At 37.6% G+C, this 26,634-nt stretch overlaps 1 protein-coding gene across 1 annotated transcript in view; it reads right to left on the bottom strand.

Annotated features, from left to right (window-relative positions):
* reck (reversion-inducing-cysteine-rich protein with kazal motifs) overlaps positions 1-26,634 on the bottom strand; it is a 65,698-nt gene that overhangs the window by 16,807 nt on the left and 22,257 nt on the right. Inside the window, exons 2-14 of the mRNA XM_061965093.2 lie at positions 20,428-20,486; positions 17,565-17,639; positions 17,139-17,175; positions 15,163-15,248; positions 15,018-15,065; positions 13,076-13,109; positions 11,965-12,162; positions 11,608-11,872; positions 7,570-7,743; positions 5,444-5,656; positions 3,585-3,721; positions 3,260-3,403; positions 1,545-1,733 (exon numbers count right to left, since the gene is read on the bottom strand). Of these exons, the coding sequence (XP_061821077.1) occupies positions 1,545-1,733; positions 3,260-3,403; positions 3,585-3,721; positions 5,444-5,656; positions 7,570-7,743; positions 11,608-11,872; positions 11,965-12,162; positions 13,076-13,109; positions 15,018-15,065; positions 15,163-15,248; positions 17,139-17,175; positions 17,565-17,639; positions 20,428-20,486 (1,659 nt within the window). The remainder of the gene's footprint in view (positions 1-1,544; positions 1,734-3,259; positions 3,404-3,584; positions 3,722-5,443; positions 5,657-7,569; positions 7,744-11,607; positions 11,873-11,964; positions 12,163-13,075; positions 13,110-15,017; positions 15,066-15,162; positions 15,249-17,138; positions 17,176-17,564; positions 17,640-20,427; positions 20,487-26,634) is intronic.

Here is a 26,634-nt window from a genome sequence, read left to right as displayed (position 1 = left end):
TCGGCTGGATGGCACTCGGCTATTCCACTCCTTGACTCTGGTCGTATGAAGACTCCTATGCTCCTTGTATTTTTGCTACGTATCATCTTGGCTATTTCCAGTGCCATCCAGCTTGGTATGTACGTTGATAGTTTGCACGTCTTGCAACTCCGACCCAAGTTTAGTTAGTTTGTATATTAGCTTTTGTTCTTTTTGTCACGGTGCTCTTTTTGTGTTCTCTTTTTTTCGCACCGTCGCTTTTTGTTATATTCTATTTTTGGATCATTGTTGTGATCGCTTCTTTTGTTAAGTAAAGAACTATTTACTCACAAATCCATCTGCATCCTTGGATTCCTCTGTTCCATATTTAATTGAACTGTGACAATTACGTCACTTGATCAGTGCTTCTCAATTACTTTCTGTTACGGCCCCCCCAGGAAGAAGAAAACATTTCGTCGTCCAACGAGACTATAAATAGTATAATTTGTTTATAAAATTGTTTTAAGTACACCTCTGCATTAAATCGTATCCTTATTAAAACTAAAAAGACAAAGAAATATAGATCAACTTGCAAGAATAACTTTAACATTGTTTTTAAGACTGTAACAGAAACGATTTTAAAGTGCCTGAAATTTAAAAATAAATGAAATACTTATTTAAACTATAAACATTGCTTAACACTTTGGATCACCTTGGATGCGCTGCAGTATCAAGCATCTCCCTGAAACACGGCTAGTCATTTTATGGTGGTCGCCACTTATTCATATTTTAAGTGCGGCCATTGAGTGGAACTTTTAAATTCTTGTGCCGCACGTAAAGGCCGTTAAAACACAGACGTACAGCGACAGTACACCTGTAAAAATGAATGAAATGCAATGTTTTAATGTTGAGGCCGACTCAACTGTGGGAGATCATATTAATGATTGAACAACTCCAAAAGGAATGGAGAGACAATTTTGTACAGGTAAGCAAATTAAAGACAAAAATCTCAAAAAGAACAAAAAAATGTATTTGTTGTTCAACGTGATCTAAAAAGGTTCAAACAAATATGCAAAATGCTTTTCAGTGCTATAACACATTGCCCACTGAATATTCTCTCCCAGAGCAGGAGAAAAGAAGATAGGAAACATGTTTTTTATGGTGGACCAAATAGGACAAAATAAAAAAAACACATCTTCAAATAAATACTTAAACGTGTCTAATTAATTATAATTGGTATTAAATAAATAAATGTGTCATTATTTAATGTACATTTATGTTTAATTATTTTACAATTTAACTATTTAATGATTTATTTAATTAATCATTTATAATTTAATGATAATTTTTACAATTTCATGATTTAATGATGTGTTACTATTACATGAAGAAATGTACATTCCATGAATTCTGTCATACTCAAACATTAAAGTCAGTGGCAGTTTCTAACATCTGACTGGTTCCACAAGGACCTGAGAAGCAATGATTGCACTAAATATCTGTTGGCTGACTAAAATAATATGGCATTTCTTTTCTGTGATCGGTCACGCATGTGCATGCAAATAAAATACAATCTTACGACTTACTCTTCTTCTGTCCGCCTACGACGCAAGGCTTGTTGATGTCCACGCAAGGTACCTCCGCACAGTTCTCCAGGCGCCCGCTGGCACCGCAAGTGCAGACCTCGTAGCACCCGGTCGGACCAGTGCGAGTTGGCACCTGAACGCGAGCGTCCTGCGGCACCAGGAAATCTGAGGCCTCGCCTAATTTACAGCCTGGGAAATACACAAAAAGTCATTGCTTTCTATCTAATATGCACCATTTCTTTAAAAAATTATGGTATCAGCCGACTTGGAGGATGTTCATTCAAGTAATTAATTTTGTAAAAAATAAAAAAATAAAAAATCAGATAACAGACTAAACAAAACTATAGTCATTTCAAATGGCAACTTTCTGCCTTAAGTAACACAAAAAAACAATAAAATAAATTGCGGTAGGTCGTAACAGTTTTATCTTTAAATCAAGCAGAAAAAATATAGGAATCACTCAATTCTGAGGAAAAAAGGATGGAATCGTGAAAGATAAACAAAAAAACAACAACACTAGTACTATGTTGCACCACCTCTGGCTTTAATAACACCTTGCAGTCTCTGAGGCATGGACTTAACGAGTGACAACAGAACTCTTCATCAATCTTGCGCCAACTTTCTCTGATTGCTGTTGTCAGATCAGCTTGTCATCCACCATTTTCTTCTGTTTCTACCACACATTTTACTAAGTGAGATCCGCACTATTTGCAGGTGTTTACATTTTTTGCTCTATAGCAAGTTACATTATCATTTATGATTGTTTATCAAAATATAACTATAGATGTCAACATTGTGTGTGTGCTGAAAGATTCGTTTATGATTGTTTTCTTTGGTAAAAGCTTAACTCTTAAATTTTGCTCACATTTGATTTATTTTAATCAGCTTCGCTGAGTTGGTGCTTTACGAAACACTCGTAGCAAACATGTGTTTAAGAAATACAAATATCAAGATAACACTTCAATGGGAAATAATAAACGTTAAAATGATATCAAACAAATCTTTAACGAAGTGATCACTGCAAACTCGTGCATTCTTCGACTCTGGTTCCTTGGACTAGAGTGTGAGCTGCTTTTCTCGTCGTCGTTTCGTAAAATCTTGCACTTTTCTGCCCTTCTTGATTACCTCTCGAGGAAGTCTGAAGATACGTTTATCCTTTTTGCGATTTGAACAGTTCGTACAGCCGAAAACAACACAAGCATGGGGCATTTTTTCTTCGAAAAAGACTAAATGGCGTCTAGTACCCATAGAGAACAGAACTAGCTTGACCACAACGTGTATTTTTTTGGGCCGGACGTGACGTCAGTAAAATCCAAGCAATTGACATCTCCATGATTTATGTCTATTCACCTGCTGCAACAGCTTTACAAGGTGTCAACACTCTTTTTTGACTGCAGACTAATGAAGAGATTTAATCTGACACGGGTGTTAGCTTTGGACATGAACATTTACAGGGTGATTACATCATTCTTTCCTCAGTATTAACTGATTCCATATTTTTTACTCTGCTTGATCAAAAAATTACACTCTTACTACCACCATTTATTTTCTCGAGTTATTTTAGTGTTTCTTAAACCCAGAACGTTGACATTTGAAATGACTATAGTTTTGTGTCATGTCTGTTATCTTCTTTCTTTTTTTTTTTTTAACAAAATTGAACATCCTCCATTTCGGGTGATGCCAGGTTGTATATGTGATTAACTTTTGAAAGGTACCTGGCACACAGAGGAAGGGTTGACAGCTGAGCTCATCCAGGCAGCCCCTCCGGTTCACCTGGCATACGTGGCTACTCGGGCAAGGGTTAGGGTTGCAGGGATGGATGACCTCGTCAACAATGCTGTTTCCCAGGGAACTGGCGGCTGGCGGGAGGAGAGAATAAGATAAAATGTCATTAAAGTCACTCCTAATTAGACTAATTGACATATAAGAGTAATGCTATTGTGCTAACAAGATTCATACTTGAATCTAAGCGGTCAAGTGGTTGTGAGTGTTTTTGTAAAAGCCCAAGCGTATTTAGATTGGTTCAACGTCATCACTCACTGAGGTATCTATGCAGCGGGATACAGCGTTCAGCATCGTCGATGGGCGACAGCAGCTCACATATCCTCTCGGGTGTTTGTCCCTCATGGAAACGTTTCCTGTCCCCACACTGGGTCAGGATCTCCACACAATCCGACCTGAACCCAGCAGAAAAATACTATAAATTAACCCTTGCAAATTGTGATTGGAAGGAGTATTCGGGATGTTCCGATAAGGCCGATACCAATACCGATACAGCATGTTTTAACTGTACATTTTTCAATAATGGTGGTTGCTATTAACAGTGTGACAATATTAAGTTACAGCGGAACTTTGATTTACGAGCCCCTCTATTTGGTTTAGGAACTCTTTGATCACGGCAAACACGACTATGTGCCAACTGTTTAAGGGTTGTCCCGATACCAATATTTTGGTACCGGTAACAAATCAAACGAAAGTAATAAGTCAAGGGTGTCCAAACTACGGCCCGCAGGCATCTTAAGTTTGGCCCGCGAGCCAAGGAAACTGGCTGCAGGGGTGTTTCCAAATTAATTTAAAATATCTTACAATATTACTGCTGACAATTCACCGCCACGTTCTGGATACAGTAAAAAAAAAATCAGATCAATGACCGCGAATTGTGATCTGAAGGAAAACCGCACAGTATTTACCTGTATGACCCAATCCAAACAACCTTCCCTACTAAATTGCAAAAAAAAAAAAATCCAACCAACACAAAAAGTCAACACACATGGTCACTCACACATAACACAACCCTTGCCCCCAGTGCCGCTCACACTGGTGAATGAATGATAGATGGCGGTCGGAGGGGCCGTAGGCGCAAATTGGCAGCCATGCTTCCGTCAGTCTACCCCAGGGCAGCTGTGGCTACAAATGTAGCTTACCACCATCAAGTGTGAATGTGGAGTGAATGAATGATGGGTTCTCACTTCTCTGTGAGCGCTTTGAGTATCTAGTTGATAGAAAAGTGCTATATAAAACTAATCCATCATTATTATTACCTGCTCACTGAACTTGGTGGATATTCTAAAAAAACGTCCAAGCGCCATAACAAATTCGAAATTACACCCATTTAAATCCATTACAATGCATGATGGGAAAAAAGCAAGACACTCTCTCTACAGTTATCCATGTTTGGCACATTTTTAACTGCTTTATATTTCTGATTGATTACAAAACTTTAAGGAATTGAACTTTCACATACTCTTAATATCCAATTATATTAATTATACATCCATTATATTAATATAATACGTTAGAGCTGTGAATCTTTGGGAACTACACGATTCGATTCGATTCGATTCTTGGGGGTAATAAGTCGATTCAGAATCAATTCTCGATTCAAAATGATTCTTGATTCAAAATCGATACTTTTTTTTTTTTAAAGAACACTGGGTGTCAGCTAACTACATTGCCCCATAAAAGAGATAAACAGCTCCGATACTTTTTTTGATATCACTTAAAAGAAAACTGGTTTTGTTTAATAAAATTCTACCCAAACATTTAATAAAGTCAAACACAAATAAGGCAACAAGAGAAATATCCGACACTTCTCTTTTCTAAAGTAAATCTGTACAGCAGATATGATCATCTACATCAAGAATATGATTTGTCTGAGTGGCTGGACAGGACAGATAAAAAAATAAAATACAAAATAAAATAAATTAAATAGATTTTTGATTTTTTTAATCGATTAAGAATCATTACAAATAAGAATTGCGATTCATTCAAAAATATTTGTCTCAATATATGTACACATATATTTGTATGGGCTTTATATATATATATATAGTATATATATATATATGGGTACTTGGAGTGGAGCACGGCCAAGCAGGATGTTTTGAGTGGGCTCTTACTTGCAAATGACGCTCCCTCTGGACTTGCTGTGGCAGGGTTTGATCTGCAAGGAACAAGCCACCGCCTTCCACATGTCTGGCAGACACTTCCTGATGTCGAGCACAGGAATGTTCATGAAGGGCATCTTGATTGTTCCGTTGGACCACAGCTTGATGTCATTCATAGCTCCTTGGTCGGACTGCATGTTGCAGCTGCGGAACAGTTCTGTGGGCCTGCGGAGAGACATGACCATTGAGGAGGACAACCTCTCATCCAAAGCGAGAAGCTTCTATTCATCAAGATTATTGTTGGTGCTATTTGAAATGGATCCCAAACTCTGAAGACTAAGTACACACGTTGAATTGTGCAAGTGTAACCATATATCACTATTATCTGTTTGACGTCACCTCAATCCTTAGCGGAGGGTAGGTACGAGAGATGGGACGTTTGTGAACGAATTGAGGCTTTTGAACGGCTTTTTGAGGTGAACGATGAGAGTCCATTCTCTGTTATGTGCCTTTCGTTTGGGGGCCGTGTTTTTATGCACACCCGACTGGCAACTGGACTAGAAAATTAGTCAGAGTTAAAGGAGACTTAGCGGTATTTGGATTACCCTTATTAAAAAAATAAATAAATATACATATTTTTACATATAAAAACATACAAATATACATGTTTTTAAAAATTGTTTTTTCTTAATTTAATGTATTTATTTTGGATTCACTTTTCAGGTTCATTATTCTAAAGGGTAGTACTGTAGTTCCAGCATGCATACACCAGTTATAATAGTATTATTTTGTACTCACATTTTTTTTAATGTCCTAAATGTATACTTTTTACATCCATTAATGCAGGGGTTCTTAAACTTTCTGACCCCACTACAGAGGAGCCCGGGGCCCACTCAAATAGTCACACTGAGTTAGTAATCTTACTCTTGATTTTAATCATATTCATTAATTATGTCTAACCTACTTACAGTTTACACTCTTGTCAGACGATATGAAAGCATGTGTTAATCGCAAAAAATATTATTTTTTAACACATTAACCTTAGGCTTCGGTCAGGCTGATTAGAAAAATAAATACTCATCAAATACACTGCATAAGAAGAGATTAATAAATAACTGATAAAAAATAAATTGACATACAATTACGTCCTGCAAAAATAAATAAACTAAATTAATAATGAATGTTTTTTTAACTCAATAAAATTAAAGTGCAAGTGAAAATAAGAGCACCACACGATTCGATTTGACTCTTGGGGGTAACGATTCGACTCAGAATCAATTCTCGATTCAAAACGATTCTCAATTCAAAATCAATACTTTTTTAATAACATGGGGTGCAAGGTTTATGATTAACTACATTCATATATATATATATACTACATTCATATATATATATATATATATATATATATATATATATATATATATATATACATATACATATATACATACACGCATATATATATATATATATATAAATATATGTCAAACTTTTGCTTTAAAGAAACTTCTCAATGACTTTAGGTCCAGACTTCTTCTGTTTGTTTAATCTTGTCATTACTGCCGCAAGTGGTGGAAAAGTGCATAACAACTGAGTACCGCTGCGACCCCTACGGATCACAGCTGAGAAACACATACTTTTTGGCGACCCAACAAACACTTCATTAATGCATTTTATTCTTACATATTTTTTGTGTATTTTTTTCTATATTGCAACACATTTTTAGCTGACAAAGCATGGAAATATGGACTGCTGTTTGGAATGTTTACAATGAAAACACAACAAAATATAAACTTATTGCCAACATTTCAGAATAATTCCTACCAATAGTGTAATATTTGTGTAAATTAAATTAGTCTAATCTACATATTACCTTATAACTGTCAAGTGATTGTTTCCTTGATAAAAAAAACAGGTAAAAAAAACAACTATCCATAATAACGAGCCAGTCTTTTGAAAGGAACATCTCCTTGAGATCCCTTCAAAGAACCATAAATAGTAGATACTGTATGCTGAAGCTCTTTGATATGTTTGATATTTTTCGTGTAAATCATAACCCTTTAAGAAGACTATGTGCAGTAGGGACAATCGCGTCATCATTGAAGTACTTGAGCAGTACAAAGAGCCAGAGTTGGAACCTGTTGTTGAAGTTGGTGCAGTAGGTGAGGTCCTTGCAGCCCAGCTGGCAGGGTTCTCGGACGTCCGCCAGGCAGTTGATCAGCTCGCTTTCCACTGGGTTGTACTCGCACAGCTGGTCAAAGTCCTGCCATGTCTGACTGCCCCAGTTGGTGCTGATCTCCTGACACATGTCCCTGTCAGGACAAACTGCGGGTTAGAACCAGAACCAGAACACTGACTGCTACTGCGCCTTAGAAGCAAAACAGCACACCGTCTTGTGGAAACATGTAAAGTGTATTTGTTTGGACATTATCTACAGAAACATAACCTTGTACAATAGGTTTGTATTGATAATCCCATGTTGGCAGGCACGTGCACACATAGGGCCCTATGGGTGCTTGAGCCCCTGCCCTTTTTTGCCTCGTCTTAAAAAGTGCCCTCTGCCTGTGTGTGTGTGTGTGTGTGTGTGTTTTTTCTTTAAATAACATTAATAAATTCCTGTCAGGGATGTAAAAAAAACAGCGGTACAAGAACTCCACGTTTTCTTGTAATACCGGGTTGTTTGAGCCTGCCGCTTCCGCCAGAGAGGGAGAGAGAGGGCGAGTGAGTGAGTAAGTGAGAGGAGAGAGAGCCAACTGCGCCCCTGAGGAGACGTGACAGTGGAGCAACTTGAACCTGTGAGTTATGGTCTAGTCGCCCTCCACTTATTCAGCATCTAATATGGGTAATATTTCAGAAAAACGCTGTATTATTCTATTATTCAATGTGTCAGTTTCTGTTTTTGCCGGACGTCGGAGCACGGCGCATCAATTGAGCACGGCACATCAATTCCGCACAGAGCAGAGCGGATCGTGCGGGACAGGAAGTAGTGTACAAAATACAAAATAAAACACCAGGTTAATTTTCAAAATAAAATACACTGTCTTTACGGCGGATCACATTTCTCTCACAGTAGAGGTTTAGATATAAAGTTTATTGTGACTTTGCTATTACTGTGTGGGTTAACAAAATAATAATAATAATAATAATAATAATGATAATAATAACAATAATAATAATAATAAGAATGATAATGATAATAATAATAATAATAATAATAATTATTATTATTATTATTATTATTAATAATAATAATAATTTCAGCATTCTGGGGATATAAGATGTAGGTTATCTGTTAGGAATATTACCATCTGTATTTAAACTTGATTCATGTTGATTATGCCTGCAGCACAATGCCAAAAAAAGAAAGGATACAGAAAAGGAAGGAGAAGGAGCGCCAGGAAGCAGCTAAGGGTAGCAGACCTCTTAATGCATGGCTAAAACCAAGTACTAGCATCATGGAAGCCCTGAATTTACATTGAGGAGCATATTTGGGTATGGGTGGCCTCCATCCTACAGCCCTCTACTGGCCCCTGGTCCATATTTTTGGCCCTGTATTGCGTTTCAGTTGTTTAGTCTGAGCATTAAGTGAGAAAGACCATAAGTTACAACTTGATGGTGTTTTCATCAAGTTAAGGGAAGAAGGACAGATTTTCTCATTTAATTTTTTTCCATTTGAGTATTTATTTTTGTATTTTTTTTCAAAGTTCATGTTGCACTGTTCAATGTTCAATATTAAAGTGCTTATCTTTAACAATAAATAGCCTAATAATAAACCAGTGTTTTGTTGCTTTTCATGTCTTCCAAGCCTATGATAATGTGAATTAACTCATTATGACAATAATTTGTTGACACAAAAGAAATGGCAATCACTTTTACCTACAAATGACACACAGCTAAGTAGTTAGCTTCCTATTAGCAAATTTAATTTTACATCAATTTCCATATTGTGCAAAGGACCAAAAAAAAAATGTCCTGCCCTTTTCTGACATTGAGCCCCTGCCCCTCTATAATCATGTGCACGTCCCTGCATGTTGGTATAGGTCTGTGATCAGCTTCAATTTCAGTGAATATCGTTCAAAAATTAATATCTTTATATGTATATTTTCACCAAAAAAATATCGAGATACTGTATGTATCGAATATCGAGTTTAAGCAAAAATATATTGAGATATACTTTTTCGTCCCTATCGCCCAGCCCTAGTACAGGCTAACCCTTTCTGGTTTGCGATGGTGACCTGGCATGGCTTCTCTTAAAAACACTTGTATTCACTATTATTTAATAGGCATATATAGATTGATTGTAGCGATGTAATTAAGAGTTTATGGTAAATAATAAATGATAAATGGGTTGTACTTGTATAGCGCTTTTCTACCTTCAAGGTACTCAAAGCGCTTTGACACTACTTCCACATTTACCCATTCACACACACATTCACACACTGATGGCGGGAGCTGCCATGCAAGGCGCTAACCAGCAGCCATCAGGAGCAAGGGTGAAGTGTCTTGCTCAGGACACAACGGACATGACGAGTTTGGTACTAGGTGGGGATTGAACCAGGGACCCTCGGGTTGCGCACGGCCACTCTCCCACTGCGCCACGCCGTCGGCTGTCCGCATGACATGGGCAGACCCCCCAGGGACTAGGTCAGGGGTCGGCAACCCGCGGCTCTAGAGCCGCATGCGGCTCTTTCGCGCCGCCCTGGTGGCTCTCTGGAGCTTTTTCAAAAATGTATGAAAAATGGAAAAAGATGAGGGGGAAAAAATATATTTTTTGTGTTAATATGGTTTCTGTAGAAGGACAAACATTACACAAACCTCCCTAATTGTTATAAAGCACACTGTTTGTATTAAACATGCTTCACTGATTCGAGTATTTGGCGAGCGTCGTTTTGTCCTACTAATTTTGGCGGTTCTTGAACTGACCGTAGTTTGTTTACATGCATAACTTTCTCCGACTTTCTAGGACGTGTTTTATGCCACTTCTTTTTCTGTCTCATTTTGTCCACCAAACTTTTAAGGTTGTGCATGAATGCACAAAGGTGAGTTTTGTTGATGTTATTGACTTGTGTGGAGTGCTAATCAGACATATTTGGTCACTGCATGACTGCAAGCTAATCGATGCTAACATGCTATTTAGGCTAGCTATATGTACATATTTAGGGATGTTCGATAATGGCTTTTTGCCGATATCCGATATTCCGATATTGTCCAACTCTTAATTACCGATTCCGATATCAACCGATACCGATATATACAGTCGTGGAATCAACACATTATTATGTCTAATTTGGACAACCAGGTATGGTGAAGATAAGGTCCTTTAAAAAAAATAAAAATAAAATAAGATAAATTAATTAAAAACATTTTCTTGAATAAAAAAGAAAGTAAAACAATATAAAAACAGTTACATAGAAACTAGTAATTAATGAAAATGAGTAAAATTAACTGTTAAAGGTTAGTACTATTAGTGGACCAGCAGCACGCACAATCATGTGTGCTTACGGACTGTATCCCTTGCAGACTGTATTGATATATATTGATATATAATGTAGGAACCAGAATATTAATAACAGAAAGAAACAACCCTTTTGTGTGAATGAGTGTAAATGGGGGAGGGAGTTTTTTTGGGTTGGTGCACTAATTGTAAGTGTATATTGTGTTTTTTATGTTGATTTAATTAAAAAAAAAAAAAAAAACATACCGATAATAAAAAAAACGATACTGATAATTTTCGATATTATATTTTAAAGCATTTATAGGCCGATAATATCTCTATAAATATTGCATCATTATGCCTCATTTGTAGCTATATTTGAGGTAATTTAGTTTCCTTTAAGTCCTCTTAATTCAGTTTATATCTCGTGACACAATATATGTATGTAATATGGCTTTTAATTTTTTGCGGCTCCAGACAGATTTGTTTTTGTATTTTTGGTCCAATATGGCTCCTTCAACATTTTGCGTTGCCGACCCCTGGACTAGGTATAGCCCTGGTTCTAACCCTCTCTTAATAGGTGGATCAAGGTGGTACGTGCTTAGAGAAATAAACACCTTAGATGACAAATTCAGTGTTAATATTTGAGTGGGCCCCGGGTCCCTCTGTCGTGGAAACTTTGGGCCCTGAGGTCAAAAAGGTTAAGAAGCCCTGATATAGAGTACATGTTCATATGCAGTACCTGCAAAATGACGTGTTGGCCTTGGAGCAGCAGTGCAGTTTGGCACAGTCCATTTTGGCAGGATGGGGGACTTCTTTCTCAGTTGGGGATGGGGGATGAGCACTGCCCAGGAAACACTGCCACATTGGGTCTTGGGGGAGGGGCTGCGAGCCACACTCGTCAATCAGACCCTCCATGATCTCATGCTCGGTGCTTAAGGTACGAAGGATTCGCCGGCAAGCCACCTGGCAGTGTGTTGCCTCCGCTCGGTCGCAGCAGTACAGACCTGAAGGTTTACAAAACAGACGATAAACTCACCATCGATGATCAGATCAGGGTTAGGGTGGGGGTTGGGGTTAGCGCGACTAACTAACTTACTGTCTATTGGGCTACGTATCGGGTAGGACTTGGTGAAATTGCTGACGCAGCCGAGCAGCTGGGGGCTGTGGCTCTGGCAGTACTCTGTGACGGCGTTGATCTGAGACACGGTGGGGGTGGAGTCGGTCCTGAAGATGGCCTGACAGTACTCCCTGCAGGTGGTGTGGCGCCCTGCGTAGCTGCAGCAGGTGGAGCCCACTAGAGGAGCACAGGCGCAAACACATCATTCACAGAAGGGGTCACAACTCGCAATGTGTGATCACAGATGATGGCGACGTACCCCACCAGGCATCTACTTGACTCTACTTTGACTGAACAAAATACATGTACTGCATGCAGTTGCATATACTTTTATTTAATACAATCTAACAGGGCTGTGACTCTTTGGGCACCACACGATTTGATTCAACTCGATTCTTGGGTATAAACGATTCAGTTCAGAATCGATTCTCGATTCAAAATTATTCTTAATTCAAAATCAAAACTATTTTTAATAACCGTGGGTGCCAGTTTAATGATTAACTATGGGGGTGTAAAAAAAAAAGTTTTTCGGATTAATCGCGATTCTTATTTGTAACGATTCTTAATCGATTAAAAAAATTCATTTTCCATCAATTTTCCAATCTGTCCAGTCCAGCCACTTAGACAAATCATATTGTTGATGTAGATGATCATATCTTCTGTACACATATACTTTAGAAAAGAGAAGTTTGGAATACTTTTCCTGTTGCCTTACTTGTATTTCACTTTATTAAAAGTTTGGGTAGTTTTTTATTAAACAAAACCAGTTTTCTTTTAAGTAATATACAAAGCTGTTTATCTATTTTTGGAGGAATGTAGTTAAAAAAGTGTGGATTTTCAATCAAGAAACGTTTTGTATCAAGAATCGATTCTGAATCGAGTCTTGTGGCACCAAAAGATTCACAACCCTAATTAACTACATTACTCCATCAAAATAGATAAAACAGCTCAGATGAATTTCTGTATTAATTGTGTTAAAGAGCTGTAGGTTTTTATAAACAAACAAGAATGTGCACCCGTTATTCCTTTTGTGTTATTTGTGTGGTATTTTAAGATGAAAGTGTATATAATACCTTGTATAAAAACTTACTTTCATTTTTGCTGATGCAGCTGTATAGAGGATTCTGCAGCAAGGAGAAAACAAATAGTCAAAGAATTATTGCACAGAAAAAATATCTGGTATTTGTGTGAACTACTACATTAGTTGGATTTCCTGCCTCCTTAAATCAAACTATCCACTTCCCCCTCGTGTGTAATCAGATAAAAACACGGTAAAAATGTAAAACCAGAAAACCAACAGTAAACCCATAAAATTGGACTTTTCTGCAGAACTTTGTCATGTAAAGTTTCATTCTCTGTCCCTCTTCATCACACACTCTTTTGTTGACGGAACCCCACTCTGCTTATATCTAAAGACGCGATGCAGACCCTCTTCAGGGGAAGAGCAGGGAAACCTGCAAAATAGGCTTGTAGGGATGAAATAGCCTCTGTGTTTTTTCCTGACCTAACGTATATTCCGCTCTACCCTGGTATTGAGCACTGTATAACGGATAAACCGCAAAAACCTCAACCATATATATTTGTATATTTTGTTTTTGTATATATATATATATATATATATACATACATACATAAATAAGTATATATACACATATATATATAAAAATAAGAAAATATTTACACATATTTATATATACATATATATTTTGTTTTTGTATATATATATACAAAAACAAAACAATAATATACATATACACACACACACACACATATATATGTGTATACATATATATATATATATATATATATATATATATATATATATATATATATATAGACTATATCATCCCTACAAGCCTGCTCGTCAGGGGATTTTATTGAATAAAGAAATAAATAAAATAAATAAAGGGAAACCTGCGAAATAGGCTTGTAGGGATGATATAACCTCTTGTGTTTTTTCCTGACCTAACGTATATTCTGCTCTACCCCGGTATTGAGCACTGTATAATGGATAAACCACAGAAACCTTGACCATATATATATATATATATATATATATATATATATATATATATATATATATATATATATATATATATATATATATATATATATATATATATATATATATATATAATATATATATATATATATACATATACACACATACATACATATATATACTGGACTCTTACTATTATGTTGGATCCACTATGGACTAGACTCTCACAATATTATGTCAGACCCACTCGACATTCATTGCATTCGGTCTCCCCTAGAGGGGGGGGATTACCCACATATGCGGTCCTCTCCAAGGTTTCTCATAGTCATTCACATCGACGTCCCACTGGGGTGAGTTTTTCCTTGCCCTTATGTGGGCTTTGTACCGAGGATGTCGTTGTGGCTTGTGCAGCCCTTTGAGACACTTGTGATTTAGGGCTATATAAATAAACATTGATTGATTGATTGATTGATATATATTAGGACTGTCAATTAAAATACTTCATCACATTTTGTTCATTGTTAACTAATAAGTAATTGACATTAATCACAAATAGAAGGTTTTATATTTAACACGTGTATCTTGTCAAACATGGGATTGGACTACCAAAAAATACAAAATAAATTGCTCAAATGTACAAATATTAAAAATAAAATACTTCTATCTATCTGCCATTAATCACAATTAATTATAAATTAACTACAGACAAATGTGATTAATCACGATTCACATTTTAATCATCATGTGACCCCGACAGGGACACATGGTAGAAAATGGATGGGTCTTACATTTTATACCGGTACTATATATTTTAAATATTTGTAACACCAAAGCTATCAACATGAAATTATATTGCGTGGGCTGTCGTTTGCCCATCCCGGATCTAGACCAATTTTCTTGATGGATCATCATTTCTGGCCAGTAATTTCACTGTGTGCAATACTTAAAGTACGTTAACAAAGACAGTTAATAATAACGTGACAGATTTAATAGTACTATAACATGACCTGCACCTTTGTCCTGGACTTACCTCTGTGACTTTTTTGCATACTTTAGTCAGGTCATTTCTGGATGATGCCTGTGGGACGTACATCGAATCACAGGTGGAATATTAACCAAAACAATAAGTTACACACTGAAAAAATGTATGTTATTCATTTTCAATGATTAAATACCTGTCTGCATTCCCTGCGGCACTCAGATGAGATAGCAAGCTCACAGCAGCCCAGACCCACCCAGCTGTCCAACTTCCTGGACACCCCTGGGCACAAACACATTATGTTTCTCTTCCAACAATCTTAAATGAACTGTTATTTAATCATATATATTCAATTAGGAATACAAAATGTACAAAAACCAACCAACTGGCAGGACGAGCTAGCATTAGCTTATGGACATAACTTTTTTTTCCAAGCAAGGGAAGGGAGAAAGTGAGTGTGAAGGACAGTGCTGAGAAGTGAAAGTGGATGATATTCATGGAATTAAGGAAATAAATCATCAAATACATGACAGAGTGTGTAGCGAGGTAACTTGGCGAAGCAGTTGGAGCATAGCACTGCGAGTCTGCACTATAGGGACGCAGAATGAGCTGATAACGCCAGTTATGGACTTTAAAATAGAAACTAAAGTGCGGACTACGGAAATATGCAGCTGCTGATGGTGTGTTTGACGAAGAAGCAGCTGGAAGGCGATACCGTAGAAGTAAAACTACCGTAGTTGCTTGTACTAGGTTTTTCACACAATATGTACCACCTATATGTTTTGCTTGCATGTTAAAATTGTGATGTTTTGGGGGGGGGGGGGAGCACCGATTGAATTGATTTTAATTATTTCAATGTTTCCCAACACAAGATTTTCGGGGTACGAGCTGCATCACAGAACAAAATCAAATAATCTCCCGAGGTACCACTGTATTTTACTCAACGTGAACTGCTCATTTAAGATGCATTTGACACTTCTGTCCCTACTAAATCGTTACGTGAAAGCATTTAAACAGAATTCACTTGGCCAGACGGAAAACTACAGTTCATCACATCCATCCATCCATCCATTTTCTACCGCTTGTCCCTTTTTGGGGTCGCGGGGGGTCGCTGGAGCCTATCTCAGCTGCATTAGGGCGGTAGGCGGGGTACACCCTGGACAAGTCGCCACCTCATCGCAGGGCCAACACAGATAGACAGACAACATTCACACTCACATTCACACAATAGGGCCAATTTAGTGTTGCCAATCAACTTATCCCCAGGTACATGTTTTTGGAGGTGGGAGGAAGCCGGAGTACCTGGAGGGAACCCACGCAGTCACGGGGAGAACATGCAAACTCCACACAGAAAGATCCCGAGCCCGGGATTGAACTCAGGACTACTCAGGACCTTCGTATTGTGAGGCAGATGCACTAACCCCTCTATCACCGTGCTGCCACAGTTCATCACATGTCTTAATTTTAGTAGGGGTGTCCAAAGTGCAGCCCGGGGGCCATTTGCGACCCGCAGCTCGAGTTTTGTTTGCCTACACCATATTGTTGGGAAAAAAAATTTAAATGCAAGAAAAAAAGAGCAAAAATATATAATGTAATGAAAATATTAGAAGCTCTCAAAATAAAAATAAATACAATAAAAATATAAGCTAATGAGTCAGGTAACAAATAAAACACACAAAAAAACAATACTATTAACTAATGCATTTGAAAAATTACAACAACAACAATAATAAACATTGGTATGACTAAACATTAATATTTTTATACGGGCCAAAATTTTAACTCGCCAGGTTGTACAGTTACACAATTTTATTTTTATTATTACTATTACTATTACTATTATAATTATTATATTCTTACAGGGAAAGGTCCACAACATATTGTTTGGAATAAACGTAAGAAAAAAGAGCAAAAAGATGAAATATGAAAAAGATTAAATGTGGATACTTATTAATAATGAAAACATACCTTGTCACCTATAACACAAATATATATGTAATGTCTGTTTTTAGCATTTAAAAAAAATCAATACTTTGACTTTTCTGTATGCAGCCCTGAGTGGAAAAGGTTTGGACATCCCTGATTTGAAGTATTTACAGCAATCACACCATCACTCGTGTATACATGCATTGTTCTCTTAAACACTGTTTTGACTGGTTGTTGACTTCTCACCTGGAAGTGTTGAGTTGACGCAAACCCAGAGCTCATTCTATGGGAGGTGGAAATAAGATATCATTCATCTTGTATACTGTATATACCAACAGCTTTCAATTTTCTTCATACAACCCTGTGAGGATGTCTTAGCATGTGAATAAAAATGTCCCTTCAGTGGGTTTATGAGATATCTATCAAGTATTTGCAGGCAGCTTAAACATGATTTATGATGAACAAATGCCAATAACAGTACTTTCCTGTTTTGTCTTCAGTGCACTCTTTGCATTTTAGCCTAAAACCAAAAGTCTATTAACTTGTGTGATCATGATTTTGTATACATTTAGAAATGAATTATACTAATTAAACTATTTCAAGGAGTAATGTGTCTAATTCTCCATCAAAAATGTTGTTTTGGTGCAACAAAGATGTTTTGTGTGTACCCACCATTGATTCTGGACAATAACTGGGCAACCTCTGCAGGAGATGCTTCAGGCGAGACTCGCTCTTTATGGTGGCCAGCTGCAATAAAGGAGTAAGAGTATAATTGTTGATAAATTCATGTCAAGTATGAACGCAAAACGTTTTGAACGCCACGGTCTGCATCCCTACAAATCCGTAAATCATTCGCTCAATTGCTTTTTCAATTGGAACAAAACAAAAAAAATGTTACGGCTCAAGCACCTGCCGCCGCTCATTCTCCAGTGGGCTCCTCTGAGCGCGCCTCTGGACACGCCCACGGGCGTTCCTCTCCAGCCGCAGCCGCACACTATTTAGACCAGCGCGTCTTGCGTTCCAGTGCAAGAACGTAGCTACTTGTATTGTACAGTAAGCCCACACGTCTCTAGCTCTCCTTCCATGTGCCTACTTGCTCTCCGTGTTTCCCCTCCATTGTGCTCATTGTGTTGTGTCCGGTTTCGTCGTTCTGCAGCTTATCTCTGTTCCCTGGATTTGAGCTGTGCGTCTCGTCTCCCCGGACTCCCCCTGGACTTCTTGCTGCCTCCCCGGACCTCGACCTGTCGCCTGCCCACGGACCTTGACGCCTCTCTCCTGCTCTCGACTTCTCGCCTGCCCACGGACTTCCGAGCCTGCCTCGCCCTCTCTGGACTTTAACGCACACGCCACACTCTTGTGTTAATAAACACGTCTAGGGCTAATTGACGTCCGTGTCTCAGTGCCGTCTTCTCCTCCACTGTACCACTACAAATAATAAATTTTTTGAAGTAAAACAAAAAAATTAAGGTTTTGTTTCGCCAAATATGCCTCTGTGTGAAAACGCTTCATTCATTCAGTCGTTTTGTGTCACACTTGCAGGCAAAAAGCAGGGCGCATCATTTTTGGGGAGGCAGAGCCCTCCAGGTCACTTGCTGCAGAGTGCACTACACTAATACAGCTCACCGCTTTTTCTGTTGTTTTCACCTTTTCACAAGTTTTGTCCATTTTGCTCGCTCAATATGAGCCCCAAAAAGACGACAGACAGGAATCGCTGTGGAGTTAAAAAAAAAAAGAAAAAAGACTATTTGCAAGGAATGGCGCTCACAAGTATGAAAGAATCGACAAAGCAGGCTTCATACCACAGCAAGTTTTAGTTGTGATGAGACCTGACTTTTCTGGAAAAATATGCCAAAGTAGACTTGCTTCACAGCGGAGAAGAAGAGCTCTCCCTCGTTCAGCACCGCCTCTTTCAAGCACACACACACACACGCATGCACGCAGGCCCCTTCACCCAATCCCCCAATCCCTCCCTCTGTTTGTCTGCTCCTTTCTCGTTAGCTCCTCCTTTTCCAATGTTAATGGAAGTGGATTTTACTTTTTAAAATGTTTATTATTGTAGCAATATGTTTTTTTTTCGTGATTTCTGATCATTTGTGAAGGCACCAAAGGGACATCTGTGTGTGTGTGCGCATACAGAGGACAGCCAGTTGTTTTTGTTTCAGTTTGTTACTAGAGAGACAGCTGATCCATCACCTTATGTTTGTTTGATATACAGTACTGTATGGCACTTTATGTTGTGTTCACTAAAAGATGGACTTTTGTCGAGGCTGGAACCCATTACTCATTTTTACGTTGTTTGTTATAGATGTATTTATGTCACCGCCTGCTGCCACCTTGTGGTTTGTATTTTTCAGTTTTCCTCTTTTAGTGCAGTTGACCCTGTACTTACTACATTTCTCGTTCCTTCTAGAGTTCCTGTGTTCCCCTTGTGGGCAGAGTTGTGAGACGTGCACAGCTGCTTCCAATTTTCCCTGGTGCTACTTAAGCAGCACCTTGACAGCTGGATGGCACTCGGCAATTCAGCTCCTCGGCTCTCCACGCCTGACGATTTCTTAGCTTCGAGTATTTTGCTACCTGCTATCTTGGCCATTCTCAGTGCCATCCAGCTTGGTGTTGTTTTTGTAGTTTGCACGTCTTGCAACTCCAACCCAAGTTTAGTTTATTTTTGTATATAGTAGTTTTTGTTCTTTTTCCACAGTGCACATTTTGTTTTTTGTTTTTTTGCAGTAAAAGAACTGTTTCACTTATCGTCCGTCTGCATCCTTGGGTTCCTCTCTACTGTGTTGCACAGCATTGTAACAATTTGCTTCACTTTACGAACTTTTCGATTTACAAACCCTGTTCAAGAACCAATTAAGATCGTAAATCGAGGTTCCACTCATATATGAAGGAAGAAAACAGAGGAGGACTGTACTCCGATCTAAGTTGAAGTTATCCAGGATCTCTAATGAGTTGTCTCACTTCACCACAACAAACATCGGAGATGTGGAATATGCATTACTACCAAGCTGCATGGATAACAACTTTATTAGTTCATAACTTCATTAGGTCTCAACATCATTTTCAGACACAACTGATTGGTCAGTGGGCGAGGTACTTACTGTCTCTGACCTCTTATTGGTCAGTGACCGACTGGTACTGGTTATTGGCTGTAATCTTGTATCCCCAAACCTGTCCTGCTAAGAAGTTATCCATGCAGCTTGGTAGTAACACACATTCCACATGTCCATTTTCGCTACGGATAAGACAGAAAACAAATAAAAGATCCTGGATAACTTCAACTTAAATTGTAGTATAGTCATCCTCTGTCTTCTACATTTGTTTATCTGCAAGCCCAAATCCACGTAAAACTGCTTCCGCTTGTTATCCATCTTCTTCATATTTGATCTAATTAATAAATGGTCGATTACTACAGACTCTTATTTTGGTAATTTCCCGTTTTCAAAAGTCCTATTTGCAATGAACTTAAGTGTGTGTGTGTGTGTGTGTGTGTGTGTGTGTGTGTGTGTGTGTGTGTGTGTGTGTGTGTTCATACCTGGTCACAAGCTTCTTTACAAGGGGAGAATTCTGCAGCATGGTGGCAACAGGAGGGATCTACAAACATACACACTCACTTAGCATTGTATAACATTAACATTCACAACCACGTTAGCATTTACAATAATATTAGCATTTACAATAACATTGGGTTTCCAATAATATTAACATTTACAATATCAACATTAGCATTTACAATAACATTAGCATTTACAATAATAACATTAGCATTTACAATAACAACATTAGCATTTACAATAACAACGTTAGCATTTACAACAACATTAGCATTTACAATAACAAAATTATCGTTTACAATAACAACACTGAATTCAGATGGTTTTCCGGATCACCCCCAAATAAAGTCACTTGTTCCTGATTCAATTTCTGATATTTTGATGAGTGTTTCATCAAACAGACAAACAACCCCAAACAAATATACAACTAAAACACATTGCTATAACTACTACAACTACAAGAAACTACAATACCAAACAAAACGTTACAATACTTCAAAGATTTTTTAGTGTCAATTTTACAATTTTCAAACTACTACGACAAAAAAATACAATACACTCCTATATCTACTGCAACTGCAAGAAACTAAAAATACACTTCCACAAGTACTACAACAACAAGAAACTACAATACAACTACAACATGTATACTACTACTACAGGTACACTAATATAAGTACTACAACTATGAAAAACTACAAGTACACCACTAGAAGTACTACAACTAGTAGAAACTACAAGTATACTACTACATGTACGACAACAACGAGAATACTACTACAACGACAAGAAACTATCATACACAACTACAATTACTATACTACTATAAGTACGAGAACTGCAAGTATACTACTACAACTACCGGTACAAGAAACTACAAATACACTATTACAAGTACTACTACAAGAAACTACAAGTACACTAATAAAAGCACTAATATGCCATTAAACTACAATACACTACTACAACTATTACAACTACAAAAAACTACTACAACTACAATAAGCAACAATTCACGACTACAAATACTATTAGTATAAAAAACTATAATACACCACTATAACCACAAAAAACTACGATACACTACTTAAACTATTAAAACTACAAAAAAAAATAGAATGCACCACATCTACAACAAACTAAAACAAACAATTACAATGACTATACTACTATAAGTATGAGAACTACAAGTATACTACTACAACTACTGGTACAAGAAACTAAAAATACTCTTATCTTATATTACAAGTACTACAACAAGGAAGTACAAGTACACTAATACAAGCACTAATACGCCAAGAAACTACAATACACCACTGTAACCACATAAACTACAATACACTACTAAAACTATTAAAACTACAAACAATTACAATGCACTATAACCATAAGAAACTACAAAACACTACTACAACTTACTCTTAAAACATAATAAACTACCACAACAAGCTACAAATCACAACTACAAGTACTATGAACCCAAAAGACTACAATACACCACTATAACCACAATAAACTACATTACACCACTATAACCACAAGAAACTACAATACACTACTAAAACTATTAAAACTACACACAACTAAAATACACTACTATTACCATAAGAAACTATAACACACTACAACAACTTACTACTAAAACTATAATAAACTACTACAACTACAATAAGCTGCATTTCACTACTACAAGTACTATTACTATAAAAAACTACAATATACCACTATAGCCACAATAAACTACAATACACTACTAAAACTATTAATACTACAAAAAACTATAATACACTACAACATCTACAAACAATACTACTAAAAGTAGTATCCGACAACTACAAGTACATGACTACAAGTAGTGTATTGTACTACAAGAAACTACAATACCACATGTAACACAAATACAATAAACTGCATGTACACTATAACACGTACTACAACTACAAGAAACTTCAATATAACTACTACAAGTACAAAACAGCTACAGGTACTCTAATATAAGTACTACATATACACTACTACAACTACATTATTACAAGTAATATAACTATACTACTACAAGTACTAAATGTTTTGCATTTTACATATTTCCCTCAATCATATAAAAAGTCATTTAAAAGCTTTATTCATGTTATCAGGGTTTCTTTGTTCCAATAAATCTTCAGTAAAAACAATGTACTTTTTATTTTCTTGTACAGGTCACCTAACGATTCCATCCGACTCCGATTCCTAGGCTGACGATTCGATTCAACACCAGTCTCGATTCAAACCTATTCTGGCAATGTATTATTTGGTTCAATAATTATAATACAACTTTTTTGAAAAAAGTTAGAAAAGCTCCTTCTGGTTTCATGGAGATGGCCTAAACACGTCTTTTTAAAAATGTATTCTTATATACAGTATTTTTCAGACTATAAGGCGCACTTAAAATCCTTTCATTTTCTCGAAACTCGACAGTGCGCCTTATAACCCGGTGCGCCTAATGTACGGAATAATTTTGGTTGTGCTTACCGACCTCAAAGCTATTTTATTTGGTACATGGTGAAATGATAAGTGTGACTAGTAGATGGCAGTCACACATAAGAGATATGTGTAGACTGTAATATGACACAAGTAAACAACACCAAAATGTTACATGTTCATTTGAAAATATAGAACATTACACACGGCGCTCAAAAATCTATCAAAATGTTTTAGTACGACTTTGGTAAGCTATGAAGCCGCACCGCTTGATGGTAGGAACTGTGTTTTAACATACGAGTATTAAATATAGTGTGTGTATAAGGTAAGACATATTATCTGTTTCGCAATAATATGCAAAAGCAACTTTTCTTACCTTATGGTAACAGCTGATATGTATTTGGGATTTGCATACGTCCTGAAAATTTGCGCGCATCCGCCTTTGTAGTCCGTGAGACACCGTAGTCGATATGTTTCTTCTTTTTCTCTATCTTCTTGTTATGGGACATTCATCCTCCGCTGTTGCCATTTCTAATATAAAGTAGTGTAAAGTTCTTACTTATATCTGTCAGTAAACTCGCCATGAAAGCGCTAAAACATACCGGTGTAGTGAGTTTACATTATTCACCAAATGAACTTTAGTTATTGGAGAATTCCGGACGGACGTTTTTCCACGGGACACATTTCCGGTGTTGTTGTTGCACTGGTGAGCCACGGATAAGGAGATGCTGCTCCGTTATTGATTGAAGTAAAGTCGGAATGTCATTAAAACAGTTATCTTAATCTTTTGACACTTCTTCCACCCCCGTCCTTGCACGCTACACCGCTACAACAAAGATGACGGCGAAAAGACGCTGCCAAAGGTGAACCACGGAAATAAGACCGCTCACAAAACGGCGCTTCCTGAGGCGACTGTCAGAAAGCGGCTTGAAGATGATCTGTAAAACATCATCTATGCAACATTTTGACCAAAGAACCACCATTACATGTTATGTAGACCAGTGTTTTTCAACCGTGCCGTGAGATACAGTCTGGTGTGCCGTGGGAGATTATCTAATTTCACCTATTTGGGGTAAAAAATATTTTTTGCAAACCAGTAATTATAGTCTGCAAATGATGTGTTGTTGTTGAGTGTCGGCAGAGTAATTGTGTAATACTCTTCCATATCAGTAGGTGGCAGCAGGTAGCTAATTGTGATCACAATATGCAGACGACAGCGGGAGGCAGTGTGCAGGTAAAAAGGTATCTAATGCTTAAACTGAAAAACAAACAAAAGGTGAGTGCCCCTAAAAAGGCATTGAAGCTTAGGGAAGGCTATGCAGAACGAAACTACAACTGAACTGGCTACAAAGTAAACAAAAACAGAATGCTGGACGACAGCAAAGACTTACTGTGGAGCAAAGACGGCGTCCACAAAGTACATTCGTACATGACATGACGATCAACAATGTCCCAACAAAGGATAAAAACAACTGAAATATTCTTGTTTGCTAAAACAAAGCAGGTGCGGGGGAATATCGCTTAAAGGAAGACATGAAACTGCTGCAGGAAAATACCAACAAAACAGGAAAAGCCACCAAAATAGGAGCGCAAGACAAGAACTAAAATACGACACAGGAAAACAGCAAAAAAGTCCAAATAAGTCAGGGTGTGATGTGACAGGTGGTGACAGTACACCTACTTTGAGACAAGAGCTATAGTGTTGCATGCTTAGCAGTGTTTCCCACAGGACAGGCATCTATTTGTGGTGGTGTGGTTGGGGGGTGGCGGCGGCAGCGTCGATGACCAAGAAGAACGCGGAGTTGGAATATAATTACAACATTTTATGTACATATTTATATACAGATTTGAACAATTAGTGATTCACGGAAATATATTTATTAATTGTGGTTCTTACAAAAAATATATCTTATAAAATATAAAAGCTAAAATGTCTCTTAAAGCTCTGCCCCTTTAATTAGTGAATACTAAATAATTTAACTTTAGCCTACTACTACAACCATATTATTTACCAGCAACATGAAGTAAAACAGAGGCAGAGGTGTCCTGCCACAGTCAATCAACCTCCTCCTCCTCCTCCTGCTGCTGCTGAACAGGTCGCACCTGTGGTCCGGACTGTAGGCCTACCTCCTCTCCAAGTCGAGCCCTTTTTGGCCGTTGAAAATATTTTTCTATACTCATCTGTGTGAAGGAGTGAACATCCAACATTAGAATTTATTACTAACGAGCAGAAGCGCTCTATGTACAGTGCCGTCTAACCTTAAGCGGCAGCAGCTCAACACATGCAGGGTTCAACGTTAAGGTTTTTTTCTACTTGCCCGACTTCTCAAATCTACTTGCCCCAATATTTTTACTTGTCCTGCCTACGTTTTTTTCTGGCTGTGTAGTGCTCATGGCTTATATCTTACTAAAATCCTCCCCGTTGACTATTTACAACACTACACAGTATTTATTATTATTATCTATAATTACATTTAAATGGCATTGCATTCATGTAAAATTAAATGCTATTTCACATTATTTGACCAGTAGCAGTTATACCCATCTGAACAGGTCAGCCACCTGTTTAAAGCCCGATCACAGTTGAAATCTTGAAATGAAGGGCCTTTAATGGCCAAAACATTAACCTGGACAACATTTTAACAGCTGGTTGGCTCAGATTGTATTATTTTCATTGCATTCACATGCTGCAGTGGACAGTGGACAATTTAGCTTCAGTCCATGTGTGTTTATTGACAACAGGGTTATAACCTGGACACGTTAGCTCGTCGGTATGAAAACAGGTGATTGTTACTACGTGCGTCTGCCCGGACCTCGAGTCAAACAGCGGCGGTGTTAATGAAGCAGCGTCAGGCTGCTCACCGTCAGTGAAACGCTCGGTGAAATCGCGGATTAACGTTAAATATATGACGAGCCGCGAGCGATGCAGCTATAACCTATCTACCTTTCACTTATATTACCCTCGTATTTTGATTCCGTCCGTCCGTCCGTCCGTCCCTCTTCTTCTTCTTCTTCTTCTGGCCCACCAGGTGCATTAAGTGCTATTGGCGGAGTTACAATGCATAGTAGGCTACCGCCACCTACTGCACCGGAGTTGTAACTACAAGCAACATTCACAGACAGTCCCATTGCTTTTATGAGTGGTCGAGCGAGTCAAAAGCCGAAAAATCCATTTGTGGCGGACGTAATTCTTTCGTGGCGGGCCGCCACAAATAAATGAATGTGTGGGAAACACTGCTTAGTTATGCTTTAAAGTCATATCGACGACTTTTTATTGTCAATATCGAGTTTCATATTTTAATGATTTCTGCTGGTGGTGTGCCTCGGCTCAAAAAAGGTTGAAAAACACTGATGTAGACCACAAGGAAGTGTTACATTTAGAAAAAAATATATTAACATGACCCCTTGAATGCGCCCTATAATGCGGTGCGTCTTTTGTATGAAAATAGATCTGACTAGACAGTGCACTTTATAATCCGTTGCACTCTATGGTCCGGAAAATACGGTATATATAACATTTTTAAATTGATTTAGAATTAGGATGAATAAGAATCCCGATTTGGATGTGAATCAACTTTTTTTTAATTACAGTAAAAGGACTGGTGTATTTCGCACTTGAAGCAAGCAGACTTAAAAAAAAAAAAAGCCAAGCATGTGTTTGATGAAAAGCATCACACGTTGTATTTCGCACTTGAAGCAAGCAGACTTAAAAAAAAAAAAAGCCAAGCATG

This window comes from Nerophis lumbriciformis, linkage group LG07, assembly GCF_033978685.3.
Source record: "Nerophis lumbriciformis linkage group LG07, RoL_Nlum_v2.1, whole genome shotgun sequence".
Lineage (NCBI taxonomy): Eukaryota > Metazoa > Chordata > Actinopteri > Syngnathiformes > Syngnathidae > Nerophis > Nerophis lumbriciformis.
Note: the sequence above shows the minus strand (reverse complement) of the source record. Positions and strands in the feature narration are given on the sequence as shown.